The sequence below is a fragment of the Poecile atricapillus genome, chromosome 1 (assembly GCF_030490865.1).
Source record: "Poecile atricapillus isolate bPoeAtr1 chromosome 1, bPoeAtr1.hap1, whole genome shotgun sequence".
In the NCBI taxonomy this organism is placed as follows: domain Eukaryota; kingdom Metazoa; phylum Chordata; class Aves; order Passeriformes; family Paridae; genus Poecile; species Poecile atricapillus.
Window position 1 is genome coordinate 140,219,018 of NC_081249.1, and position 12,935 is coordinate 140,231,952.

The following is a 12,935-nucleotide window of genomic DNA, read 5'->3' on the forward strand; positions in this document are numbered from 1 at the left end:
GCTTAGAGTCCAGTGAAAGGATCAAGTGTTTATATCTCAGAGGACAAGGTCCTTACTCAGTCAAGAATCTTGCAACGTGTAGACTTCACAGTCAGTAGTCCATAGAAAGTAGATCTGAACTTCTTATCTGACTCACAGCCAAGAGAATACAGCCCTAAGGCATAATCTGTTGACAGGATGCATTAGGATGACCAGAAAATATGCTGGAGATGCAGTTCTCTGCAGTAAGGGAGTGTAACAGACATTTGCTACTTGGAAAGGTGACAAAAAAGCAGGAACTGGAGCTCAGGAGCTTCTCCTGCATGTGTATATGGCAGACTTTTCCATTAAATTGTAATATCATCAAGTTTGCACAGATGTCATGGGGTGGACAGCTCATTTAGAAGTATCAGAGCTGAAAACAGATAAGTACTCACATCTTCATGCAGCAGCTGGTTCTGTATTCTGAAAGCTTGAATGGAAACTGAGCAGATCCTGGAAAAACATCTTGATGTAGACCATCTAACAGTCATGTTAAATGTGTGAGATGTTGCTATTCTTGTCACTGTGTCTTTTTATTCTGTTATCACATACTCTTATTTCTTTGTTTCTGTTCTCATGCTCCTTGAATCCTTCATGAACCAATTTAGTTTACTAGTTCAGACAAAACAACCAGGAAGGAGTTATGTTCTGTTCAGCTCCTGAGTTTGGGTTAGCTTCCAAGAGATCGTGGTGGTCACCACAGCTGGTGTGCAGCCAGTGTTGCTGCTCTTGCACTGACATATGGGAGGAAGCACTGGCTGCAAGCCTGGAAGTGAGCCTTTGCATCAGCTCAGCTGCTGCTACACCGCTGTAGGGACTTTCCTCCACCCAGTGAGACAGCAGAGCTTGGCATGAGGTGTTTCAGCCGTGGGGTGAAGTGCTGTAGTTTACAGAGCCTAGCTAGGGGCTGTCGTAGAACTGCTCTGAGTGACTTGCCTCTAATGTCCTTCTTCATGGAGCTGTGAACTCCTTTGCAGAGCTGTGGAAGCTGTAGCATAGTCTTCTGTAACAGTTTTCAGTCTTTACCTGCTTCCCTCTTGATTTTATTTATTTAATAATAATAATAATAGTTCCTTTATTTATTAGTCCTGAAGGCAGTAGATCCTAATGGTAGGCCATTGTGTTAAATTAGTTGCAGAAAGAAGTTGAAGCTGAACTACTTTATGCCCTTTGAGGGATGTGGTGGAGGAATTTTAAAGTTACAAAACAAAGTAAGTTTCTGTGATTGCAGTTTAAGGTATCTAGTATTTCAGCAGTAGGTACTCTTAGTAATATTTGTTGTGGAAATCAATTTGCCTCTTAGAACTTGTGTGTCTGATTAAATTAATATAAGTTTAAAGTTAAAGCATGGGCTGAATTGGATTCTCAAATGACAATGTTGTTTGAAGTATGGATTTTCATAATGGACATTATAATGAATGTTGGCTGGACAGAAAGCCTCTGAACAGGCAAACTGATTGAATGAACATAACTGTCTTCTTTTAAAATCACTGTAATTAGGTGAATGTCTTACATGATGGACTGTTGACTTACATGATGGATGTCTTACAGGTGGATTCACCAATGAACTTGAGAAACCCACATGATTTGGTAATACTAATGAGACAAGAAACAACAGTTAACTACCTCAAAGAACTGGAGGTAAAGCATAACATTTAATTACTAACTAATTTCTGAAAATACAGATTTTTTTTTCCCATAGACTTTATAGTGATGGTTTTAAATGGGGAAAATAATTTATTATTGGCAAAGTTCTCCTTCAGTGAAAGGATAAAAAATTTTTCAGATCTCAAGAATTTTTTGCCTGAAGTCTGCCTAACTCGTCTCCAGTTGTATCATTCCCTGTTGTTAGCCATAAATCTTAACATTTTTGCATAAAGTCACTAGATTCTATTGTACTGTATTTCAGAAGAGCATGGAACAAATCATCTCTGGTTTTCTTCAAGCTCATTTATTCTTGAGAAGGAGTGTGAGACCACCCTTTTGAAAAGGTCTTTTATGAATTTGAATTGATAAACTGAAGTTTAAATACAATAGGGGTTAGGTAAGCAAACAGCTCACAGCCCTTCTGGCCATGCACCCATTTCTTGTGCCAGCTTTGGTTTTATCAGATTGGGATGAATAAGTGGAAAGCCAGATGAACACTGGAGGTAGCTTTAGGTGAATGGGAGAAGTAGGAGAATGGAAAATAAGCAGGACTGCCCCTGGTGTGACTATATTCAGCCATTCTTTCTCATCAGGGTATACTCTTTTTTGTGGTGATGGACGTTTTAGCTGTGGATAAAATAATACTTGCAAGCTTTTTGAGGTGTGAGTTGTGGGTGTGGAAATTACAAATGTCCAACTTGTGATACACAAATGGCTTTCAGCTGAAGTTACCTATTGTAAGTTCTTGTACAAATTGCTACTAGTGTATATATATCTATTGTTTCATAGTAGCATGTAATCAAATGTGTATGGCTTTAATTAAAAATGCAGGTTTTCTCATTTCACAGGTATTCGTGTACAGTACTATTCACATGTACTCATGTTCAGCTGAACTTAGCACACTCAACAGTTAAGATGATGATGATGATGATGTTGCAATGTCTCATATTATTTCCACAAGGTCTTAGAAAAAAGGGGGCCAAATGTGAAAAATTGGATGTACTTGTAGCAACCATTTCTTCTTTTCCTACATTGCCTACCATGGATCTGGAGTGTTACTAACCCACTTTTTAGCCACAACAGAAGAAATAAGGGCTCATTCAAGTTCCATTATCTCTAATGAAAGCATTTATATGCCATCCAAATCCAAAAAAGTCCTACAGATGTTATAAAAGATAAGGAAGTATTCCCAAAATCTAATTTTTTAGATTTTTTCAAATAAACTTTGTTTTAAGGAAAAAGTTGGACTGTTGAATCATAGCAACTATAGTGTTTGCTTTCATTGGTATTACATGCTTCTGTTTCCTTTTTTTTTCCTACAGAAACAGTTAGTTGCTCAAAAGATTCACATAGAGGAAAATGAGGACAGAGACACAGGGCTGGAACAAAGGCATAATAAAGAAGATCCAGACTGCATTAAAGCAAAGGTGCCCCTGGGGGACCTTGATCTTTACGATGGCACATACATCACCTTAGAGAGCAAAGATATCCGGTAATAAGATGCTTTAATAAGGTGCTTTATATTCTAAGATTTTTACTGAATGGAAAAAAAAATAAACAGTACCATTAAATACAGCTGAAAAATTACTAGCATTGGCTTTCTTTAGATGGGAGTTTTTTGTTTTGTGTTATGCCACTAGTTGTGAACAGGTACAACATACAAATGCTGTTTCCCCCAAACTGTCTATGCTAGCCCTGCCCTGAAACTGTTCCTTTCTGTTCCCCAGTTCTACTACTGTTACTCTGTACTGATACGACCAGACACGTGAATTGAAGTGAAATACATCATGTAGTAGGGGGTTGAATTTGTTTGAGTGTGCTTTCACTGTTTAGAACTAGATACTTGCTTTAGTGGAAACTGTCTTGACTTAAATTTGAATGAAATTCCGTTGTTTACCAGGCTGTTGAACTTTCTGGTCATATTTTGTCCCCTGTGTTTAGAAAGTGAAGGATGAGCAGACAGTGTACTTGACATTCAGCATCATTGGTAATTTATCTTCAGAAGTGACTGTTTTGTTTTAGTTGGTTTTTTTTTTAATCATAATCGCATGAGTGCTTGAAGTGAGAAAAGATCCCTTTTATCATCATGCACCTTCATTTGGACTTCTCATCACCCATATTTGGGATTGGTTTGTTTGTTTCAGCTGAAGAGTCTGTATGCATTGCCATTTGCCTGGCAGATAGATCATTAATCATAGCAGTGATACACTAGGTTGACATTAATACATTTTGGAGGCTATCCAAATGTTGATATTTTCAAGCAGACAAATTTATTTTCTCTATCCTATGGTCATGACATCCTGATACAACTAAAATCTGGGAATACAACAGAAATGCGCTAATGTGCCCAAACAGGGGATTTCTGTAATGATTAAATCAGAGTACTCTCTATATCAGCTACCATACTGTCTCTCAGGAACTTGTATTGTGTCATTATGTCCTCAGCCCTGAAGACTATATAGACACAAAGTCCCCAGTGCCTCCAGACCTGCAGCAGCCAGACTGTACAAAAGTTCTAGATCTTCCATACAGTATTCATGCTTTTCAGCACTTACGGGTAAGTGAACAAATGGAATTATTTTTCCCCATGAGGAGGAGGAATAGAAAATTCCTACTAGCAGTTCTCACTCAAGGTTGAAAGGTATTGAATCTTCCAAGACTGTTTCACGCTTTTATAAAACTACAGTTGGGCCCTGATTAAAGTAGCTGTGTATCGGTATACAGTTTCTCTTTTGTTATTTTGGCCTTATTTTAGAGGACATTTTTTAGGAAAATGGAGTATTTTGTTTTCATAACAAATTTCATTAGCAAATTGGTAGCTTTCATTGGGACTACTACTAGCTTGTGAATTGTCTCAGTTGAAAGTTGGAGAGTGCTGAACAGGGTTGTTAAAATGTATGAAGATTCAGGATCAAAAAATTGTTTGCAGTTTTGTTGGTAGCCCCTAACAAATGTGAATGTCTGTTTGGTATCTGAATGCCAAGCCCTAACCCAGAGGATGAGATAATTGTCCCCTACTAGTACAAAGTTCAGCTGCTTTAGAAAAGTTACAATGGAAGAGTAGTAGGAAAATTGGTTTGGTCAACAGCATTGTATGAGCAGATTTTCTAATACAGATTCAGCTTTAGTGCTTTTATCTTGATATTTATTTTACTGCAAGTCTTTTCATCAACAAATAAGGATTTTCTTAGAGCTAAACACTAAGTGGAGTTTTTTAGCTCTGTTCCTGGGTCTGGATATATTTTTGAAAAAAGTATGTTTATGCTTGGGGAAGGAAGGAAGAGAAGAGGTGTAGGGATACTTCCCTTGTGTGCATGTCATCTGACAACCCTGACTTAAGTGCTTCAGTGGTCATTAGTGAAATCAGTAGCTGCCAGATACACAGTGCTACCAGAACTGAATATTTCCCCTGTAGAACTCACAAGCAGAGGGTGCTTTTGGCTGCTTCTACAGTTTTCCTATCTGCAGTGATATATAGTTATCTGTCAGAGGCGAGATTGTTCTATCAATTCCCAGAGATCTTGAAAGCAAGATTGTAAAATAACCAAGCCGCATTTTCCTGGGAGTCATGCTTTTGTTTTTATTTGTCTACTCTTAAGTGTCAGCAAATACCTGTATTCAATTTTTATTTTAGGGTGTCCAAGAAAGGGTTAATCTTTCTGCACCCCTGTTACCCAAAGAAGATCCAATCTTCACATACTTATCACGGAGGCTGGGAAGAAGTATAGAGGAAATAGGTCACCGTATTTATGACGGGCTCATGAAGGTATGAAACTGTAATCTTGCTGGATACACAAAAAAGACTGCTGGAAAGGTCTCACAAGTTTAGATACACCTTGTACAAGCAGTCAGATCTAGTTTTGCACGTGTATTTTTGGTTTACAGTTCAATTTCAAAAGGCAAACAGACCATTTTCTGGTAGGCAAGTAGAGGCAGGAGAAGGCATCAGCAAAGCCAGTAAATAGATACTTATTGTCACCTTTAAGGACTTGTGTAGTTATGTTGTCTGGCAAGCCACATTCACTGGTTTGTCAAGGTAATAAGAGTTTTTAAACAAAAAATGCAGGTACTTGAAGAGCAAAGAAGAAACAGCAGTACTGAAATGTGTATGTTTTTGTTAAATGTCTTCCTGCAAAATCTAGGAGCCCTCATTGAACTCCAGCTGAGATGCTGATGCCTAAACTACTGTCACCTCTCATTTCACCTCATTTTGTATTTTTACCTGCCTGAAATGCAAAAATTCTGTTTCTTTAATGCATTACTTTAATGCTAGTTCAGTGTTCCTAAACATTGACAACCGTGGCCAAATGGCAGCTTTCCAGGGGAAGAGGATAGCTTAGTGCAGCTGAGCACCAACTTTGGTGCTCCGCTTTTCATCCTATAGTAATTAAAGCCCTGATTAACCTTTTAGTTCATGTGTTAGTACAGTTCACGTGTTTCTCTTTACTGCAGAACTCTTCTTCCTGGGTACTCTATAACATGGCTTCTTTTTACTGGCGAATAAAGAATGAGCCATACCAAGTAGTAGAATGTGCCATGCGTGCCCTTCATTTTTCTTCAAGGTAAGAATTGCTAATAATGATTTCTTCTCAGATTGCTTTTCTAGTTATCCTAATTAGTAAACAGGTTTTGGTTTCTAAGACGGTATCCTAAGGAGTAATCCACGTTACTTGTTCTTGATCTCTGTGTGCTATACTAGGCATATAAATAGCTGAGACATTTTTCTAATAAGTGATATATTTAATGTGTGACTAGCAAATTAATGTATCCTTGTGCATGATTCTTACAGTCTTACCTTCCTTTAATGTTAGTTTTTAATTTTTTCCCTTTTTATATTCTTTTTTTTAGACAAAATAAAGACATTGCACTGGTAAATTTGGCAAATATTTTGCACCGGGCTCACTTCTCTGCAGATGCAGCTATTGTGGTTCATGCAGCTCTGGATTACAGTGACTTCTTTACCAGCTATTACACTTTAGGAAATATATACGCAGTAAATATAATCTTTATTTTCCAAGACTTGAAGAAAATTAAATATTACTTAATCTTTTGGGGTTGACTTGTAATGCTTTATTTTTACAGTGTGTCTTGTGCTCCACGTGCATCTCATGCTTAATGCTTAAGAGTCTGTCAAGATGCTTTTATTCAAAAGTCTGTCTTTTAGCAAAGGCTTTTATCTGCACCTGGAAATAAATTCCCGTAAAATTCTTCTGGAGCCTTTCTGTAACAGATATAGTGGCTTGAGTGTCAGAAATGACAGGCTGCTTGTTACCATAAAATAAAATTTAAGTTAATGGTGTCTTTAAGAACTGAGTATTGTTTATCAAATGTTACTACACAGTGGCTAATTCTCTCATTTGGTCATTCTTCAGATGCTTGGAGAATACAACCACTCAGTCCTGTGTTATGATCATGCTCTACAGGCCAAACCAGGATTTGAGCAAGCTGTAAAAAGGAAGCATGCTGTCCTATGTCAGCAAAAACTTGAGCAAAAATTGGAAGCCCAGCATAGGTAACTAAAGTATTCCAGTGGCAGTGCATACAATAAAACCCCTGTAGTTCTGTTGCAGCAGTTTTTTACATTTCAAGAAGAATTGTTTTTAAATTATTGTATTTCTTTGATTATGCAGTAGAATTAAGCATAAGAATACTTTAAGGAACCTAGAGTTGAAAATACGCAAGAGTGTAGGAAAAGGTGATATTCTATAAAGCATTCAAAGTAAATCTTCTCTGTTTCATTTTCAAGATCACTTCAGCGAACATTAAATGAATTAAAGGAATATCAAAAGCAGCATGACCATTACCTTAGGCAACAAGATGTTTTAGACAAGTACAAGCTCATCCAGGAGGAACAAATCTTGAGGAACATCATTCATGAGACACAGATGGCAAAAGAAGCTCAATTAGGTACAACTTTTTAGTGTTCATGCTCATTAAAGCAATGAAATATGGCACATACTCAGATCAGCGTCAGGAAATAACTTCTTCATGTATTAAGATGTCCCTCAATGGCTCTTTTGTTTTGTTTATTAAAACAAGAGATTGCAGTATGTTCTTGAACAGGGAATTCTTTTTGAGTCTTTTGAAGTTTGAGTTTCCTCTGGGCTGATGGAGTAAATAAAATGGATTGACCAAACTGGGGGTGGAGAGGTTGACTGTATGCTGTCTTTGTCTTCTCAGAAACCACACTTCTCTAGAATAAAAAAATATTTTGTGCTCTGCAGGGAACCATCAGATTTGCAGATTGGGCAACCAGCAGCATAGCTTGCACTGTCAGTGGGATCAGCCTGTTCGTTATCACCGTGGAGACATTTTTGAAAATGTGGAATATGTTCAGGTTTGTCTGTGAACTGATACCACTGCTTCAAGTTACATCCCATTTGCTTTATTAGTAAAATAGTTTCAATTTTTTCAGGGTTGACAAAAGGACTACATTTTGGGTGTGGTAATTATAGTGAGAAATCTTAGTCTCTTTCTTTTCCAGAGTGCAAAGTATTTTAATGTGCATTCCTTTTGATATTAATACAAGCTGAGAGATTGTGAACTGTAGAAATGCAGAGGGTTTCTTGTAAAAGACTTTATTTTACTTAGAAAATTACTTGAATTCAAAACCTTCATTTTAGTCCAAAGCCTTAGTTTCCTATGATTGCACCAAGAAAATTTGGTACAAGAGTACTAAGTTTTGGAAGCAAAGTGTGTACTAATACTGAAAATACTGAATTACAGCCTGATTACTTACAGTTGATTACTGATCAACTCCTCTGCTGTGTTAGAGCTACAGATAAGGATTATGATTTCAGTTATTTTGTAGTGTGGAGTCTGTTCTGAAATTTCCCCTTAACTAGTTCAAAAAATAGGAATCATTATTTTTAATTTTGCTGTTGTCTTCTTGTTGTCTTTGGTTGTTTTTCCTATTATAGTAATTATAAATTCAGATTATTGAGATAATTCTGAAAGCCTTGATCTTGAGCTGTGCAATCTAGATAAGTAGATTTTATTTGTGGTCTATTACAAGTATCTGCTTTTACCTTTTAGCATTTTTTTCCTTGATTTGCGCTTGTGTTTTCATTGTTGATCTATTTACAATATGAATATTACTCTTGCATGGTCTGAGTGGATCAAGAGGCTTAAATCCTTTTTGTTTTTTCTGCTACCCACACTTCAGCTCATCAGTGAGGCTTAACTACCTAAGTGGGGAGGGGAAATAACATGGAGGAATTCAACAAGGAATGTACCATCTCCTTAATTAAAATTTATCCTTCTGTTGTTTTTAGTTTGGTGAAGACTCTTCAACTTCTAGTATGACATCCATGAATTTGGATCTTCATGCAAGCCAAAGTGTTCACAGTCAGTCCTTGCAGTCTTCCCCTGTGGCTCGTTCTGTTGTTTCGGTGTGGAGTGTGGAGCCCAGCAGAGTGAGTGAAGAGGATGAGCTTTGCCCGTTCACAGAGGAGGGGTGAAAGTGAATCCTCTCCTTGTTTATGTGAAACTTCTTAGCATTTGGGCCACAGTTTTGATGTGTAACAGTACTGGAGAATGTTGCATTCTGAATTTCTTCCAATATACAAGCATCTGTCTAGTTTCTCTGTACGGGTTTCCCATCCTTTGAAAGTACTGCAACACAGAGGGAGTTCTGTAAACATTTGCTGCATGTAAAGCGATACAGATAAGTAAAGACAGAAACTGCAACTGCTGATGTTAAAAAAAAAAAATAGTTTTAAAGATCTCTGGTTTTGTTATTTTTCTTCAGACTATCCTTTAATATCCCTTTTATTACTTTGTTCATTAGAATATTAAAAATGTTGAGAAAATAATAAAAAATAATTATTTTCCCCCTTAGGACAAACAACATATTCTTTGGCCTCAGCGGTCAGAATGCATGAAATCTTTCCCCAAAATTCCTCATCCAGAAGAACTACCAACTTACTTCTTACCTCCAGAAAACAGGGGATTCAGGCAAGTGTTGATTTTTAAAAGCTGTATTTGTAAATCTTCAGTTTATGAGTGAGTATTTTCTTTTTGGAGAGGATGGATACAGTTAGTAATCAACAGCAGAGTTATTAAAACCTCTTCCTCTGGCTTTTCCACAGAAGGAAAGTATTTTCCTTGATTGTTGTCTTTGCTGTAAGTATAACAGCCAGATCCAATTTCATGGTGATTCTTCCCTGAGTGTTAGTCCAGGGTGAACACCTTAATTACAGACAGAATCAGGATTTAAGCACAAGTCTGAATGTCTTGTGGACTATATTAGCAGAAAAGAAAAAAACCTTGACAGAGAGAATGAGGTGAGCATCTATTTAATAACTACAGTTAACTCTTGTACATTACATACATCCTCTGAGCTTTAGTTATGATAACAGAAAATTATGAAGACCAGAAAACACTAAAAAAGGATTAGGGGTGGAAAACTCCAGCTCATGCCTTTGAGACAGAGGAAGAAAATCAGCTTAGTCATGGAAGAGTCAGTAATATTTGTTATTATATAGGATAAAACAAATCTGTCTGTACTGCAATAGCTAACTTACGTAGATCAGTGCAATGCTGTAATACCCTAGTTACTTACATTATAACTGTGGTAGTAAAAAAAGCTATTTTGTTCTACCTAGTCAGTATAATACTAGTCTTGAGCTTGTGTTAAAGGTTACCATCTACAAACATCCAGCAGCTTCCTTTGGAAAAAAACAGTGTTCATCTTAGAGTGTTCTTTGTAAGTAATTTGGCTACCTCTTGAAGATTTTGAAACCAAGTTTTAGTGCATAAAAGTTCACCTTTTTTTTGGTCACGTATCTGTGTAGTCCTAAACTTCCATATTGGCATAATATGAGAACTTTCTGTTATCTCTACTGCACTGTTTATTGTTCTTGTTATTATGTGCTTAAAAATGTAAAGACCTTACATATTACTTTTCAAGGGAAGGGTGATCCCCGAGTTTTTCATGTTTGCAGCTCATGTCTGATAGCAGTCTTCAGTACGAGGCTTAGCAGATTTTTGTATTTCTACATGATGACACGCAGCACATGCTGTTAATTTGTCTTGGTTCTCCTTATTGCTAGAATCCAGACAATACTGAATGTCCCAAGAGATACTGTTGAGCATGGAGAAGCTCAGGCACCAGATTGTTCTTCCATTACTGATGCTCGTAATAATGAATCTCTAAACATACTGGTCAAGGAACTAGACACTAATCTAGATTTGAAATTCAGGATGCCAGACGATCAAGCAAGACAAGTAAGAGATGTTTTCTTGTTGATTTTCTTTTGGTTTCAAATCCTCCTCTTTATTGCCTTAAAATGTTATTCAGATCATAAAAGATTTTGATATTTCAAGGTAATCAGTACTTCTGAAAAACATGGGCAAATTCTCTCTAACAGTAGTGGAGAAAGGGTTAATGTGTCTGACTTCTTTCAGATGCTGACCAAAAGCACACAAAATGGGAAATTTCATTTACTCTTTGAAGGCATATCTTTCTTTAAATTTAAGAGTCACTTGATGCAATTCCTTTCCAATTACTACTGCATTGTACCAAGGCCTTCGTATTGCGTTCTGGAGATTGGTTGCTTCAACTGTTACGTGTTTACATCCTCTTTTTAGTGCAATATCTTTATCTTCCCTTTGCTAAAGAGATTTAAGGAAGCAAGTGTTGAATGGCCCTTACAGATAGATCTTGACTGTAAAATTTATTCAGTAGTTTGGGGAAAAACAAATCTTTGTGTTCCAGGTTTTGCATTCTCGTATCAACAATGAAACTTTTACACTGACGAAGATAGGAGTGTTTCTAGATCATGCCATGAAAAAGGTATGTCAGACTGTCACATGAGATGAATTCAGAATTCGTACTTGAGATTTTATACTTATAAAGTAGTCAGTGACACACTAGAAAGGAGTTTATTTGCTGCCTGTAACTGAGATGAGACTGACTTAAGAATCTATGTTTACAAGTGAAGAAGAAATATATAGAGATGTATCTAATTTAGCTTAACGTGCATCAGACAGCCCTGTAGTTGTTTGTTCTTGTTGCAAGGATATGGAGCAGCAATATATTAGCTAATTCTGGCAGCCATTTACTTAATTGAGAGAAGTACCTTGGAACTACTCCTCCGTCTGCCACCCCTTCCTGCATGCCTGCCTTGTGCTCTTCCTCCTCCTTCCCACTACCCTGCTTTTCCCCCTACTCTCCCTCCAAGGAAACCAACCCTCTGTCAATCTTCTGTCAGGATAATTAGCACTCTGGGGCAAAGAATGTACCTCTGTATAGAACCCTGTGGAATGCCACCTCCATCTTGCGTGGGGCCTTTGAGAGTCAAATGACAGGAAGCATTGAGAGAGACATTGACTCTTTTTGACATGTCAAGCTGATATTTCTCAATTTAACTTTCTTGCAGAAGTTGTGTCAAGGTATTATATGTAGATTTTTTTTTTTTAGTCTAAAATCAGTACCATTTACTATGTGCATCTGTCTTAACCAGGAGAAAAATGAGCAGTAGGAGTTGATTCCTATTATTATGTTGTTCAGAACAGTCCTATACATGTCTAATATCTTGCTCTGCAGTGCATGAGTATTTTGGTTTTAACTGTAGTATTCTGTTGCTGTCATGTTAAAAGCCTGAACTTCTCTGTCTGCTGATGTAAGAACAGGCTTGTGTCTTACCTGTTCTAATGATAAACTACTTAGAGCAGGAATGCCACGGTTAACATCTTTGTATTGGGAAAGACAAAATGCTAATAACTTGCTGAGGATTTGGAAAGGTGATTGAGACCTGTGTATGGAGAGTAATTCAGTGAGGAGTTTGGAATGAAGAACATGCAAGCAATGTTGTGTATGTGCATTTCAAAACAGGGGTCATTAATAATCTTGAAATCACAGATGATGTAAGAAACTACAAACAAAGAACTTTTTATCATGTTGATCTCTTCCAGTTCATCTGGAGTCATAGTTAGAACACTTCTGTGTGAGGGGGTTTTTAAAACCTGGAACAAACATCTTTTTACTGACTAATTCAACATAGTATCACTGTTTTGCTTCTTTAATCCTAGCTGAATATTTCCTACACAGGCATGCACTTAGGCTTCAGACATGTAGGTAGGACTGGACATCCATTTCAGGTGTTGGTTTTATACTGTAAATGTTCTGTAGAATTGGGTAGTACAGAATGATGAAAATATTAAAAACTAGAACATGCTTCGAAATAATTTCTAAGTGCATCTGAAAGCGGGTGTTTTACCTACCTCTGTCAACCTGTCAGTATATTTAAATTTTTCTATTTCTC

At 37.0% G+C, this 12,935-nt stretch overlaps 1 protein-coding gene across 2 annotated transcripts in view; it reads left to right on the top strand.

Annotated features, from left to right (window-relative positions):
- Positions 1-12,935, top strand: part of TTC17 (tetratricopeptide repeat domain 17) — a 55,280-nt gene that overhangs the window by 11,541 nt on the left and 30,804 nt on the right. The window contains exons 2-14 of one of the 2 annotated variants that reach the window (XM_058830012.1): positions 1,573-1,662; positions 2,991-3,160; positions 4,114-4,225; positions 5,303-5,434; positions 6,121-6,230; positions 6,517-6,661; positions 7,041-7,180; positions 7,415-7,575; positions 7,893-8,005; positions 8,943-9,083; positions 9,509-9,624; positions 10,722-10,896; positions 11,387-11,464. In XM_058830012.1, the coding sequence (XP_058685995.1) occupies positions 1,573-1,662; positions 2,991-3,160; positions 4,114-4,225; positions 5,303-5,434; positions 6,121-6,230; positions 6,517-6,661; positions 7,041-7,180; positions 7,415-7,575; positions 7,893-8,005; positions 8,943-9,083; positions 9,509-9,624; positions 10,722-10,896; positions 11,387-11,464 (1,683 nt within the window). The remainder of the gene's footprint in view (positions 1-1,572; positions 1,663-2,990; positions 3,161-4,113; positions 4,226-5,302; positions 5,435-6,120; positions 6,231-6,516; positions 6,662-7,040; positions 7,181-7,414; positions 7,576-7,892; positions 8,006-8,942; positions 9,084-9,508; positions 9,625-10,721; positions 10,897-11,386; positions 11,465-12,935) is intronic. The other variant, XM_058830013.1, reaches the window with a different exon arrangement.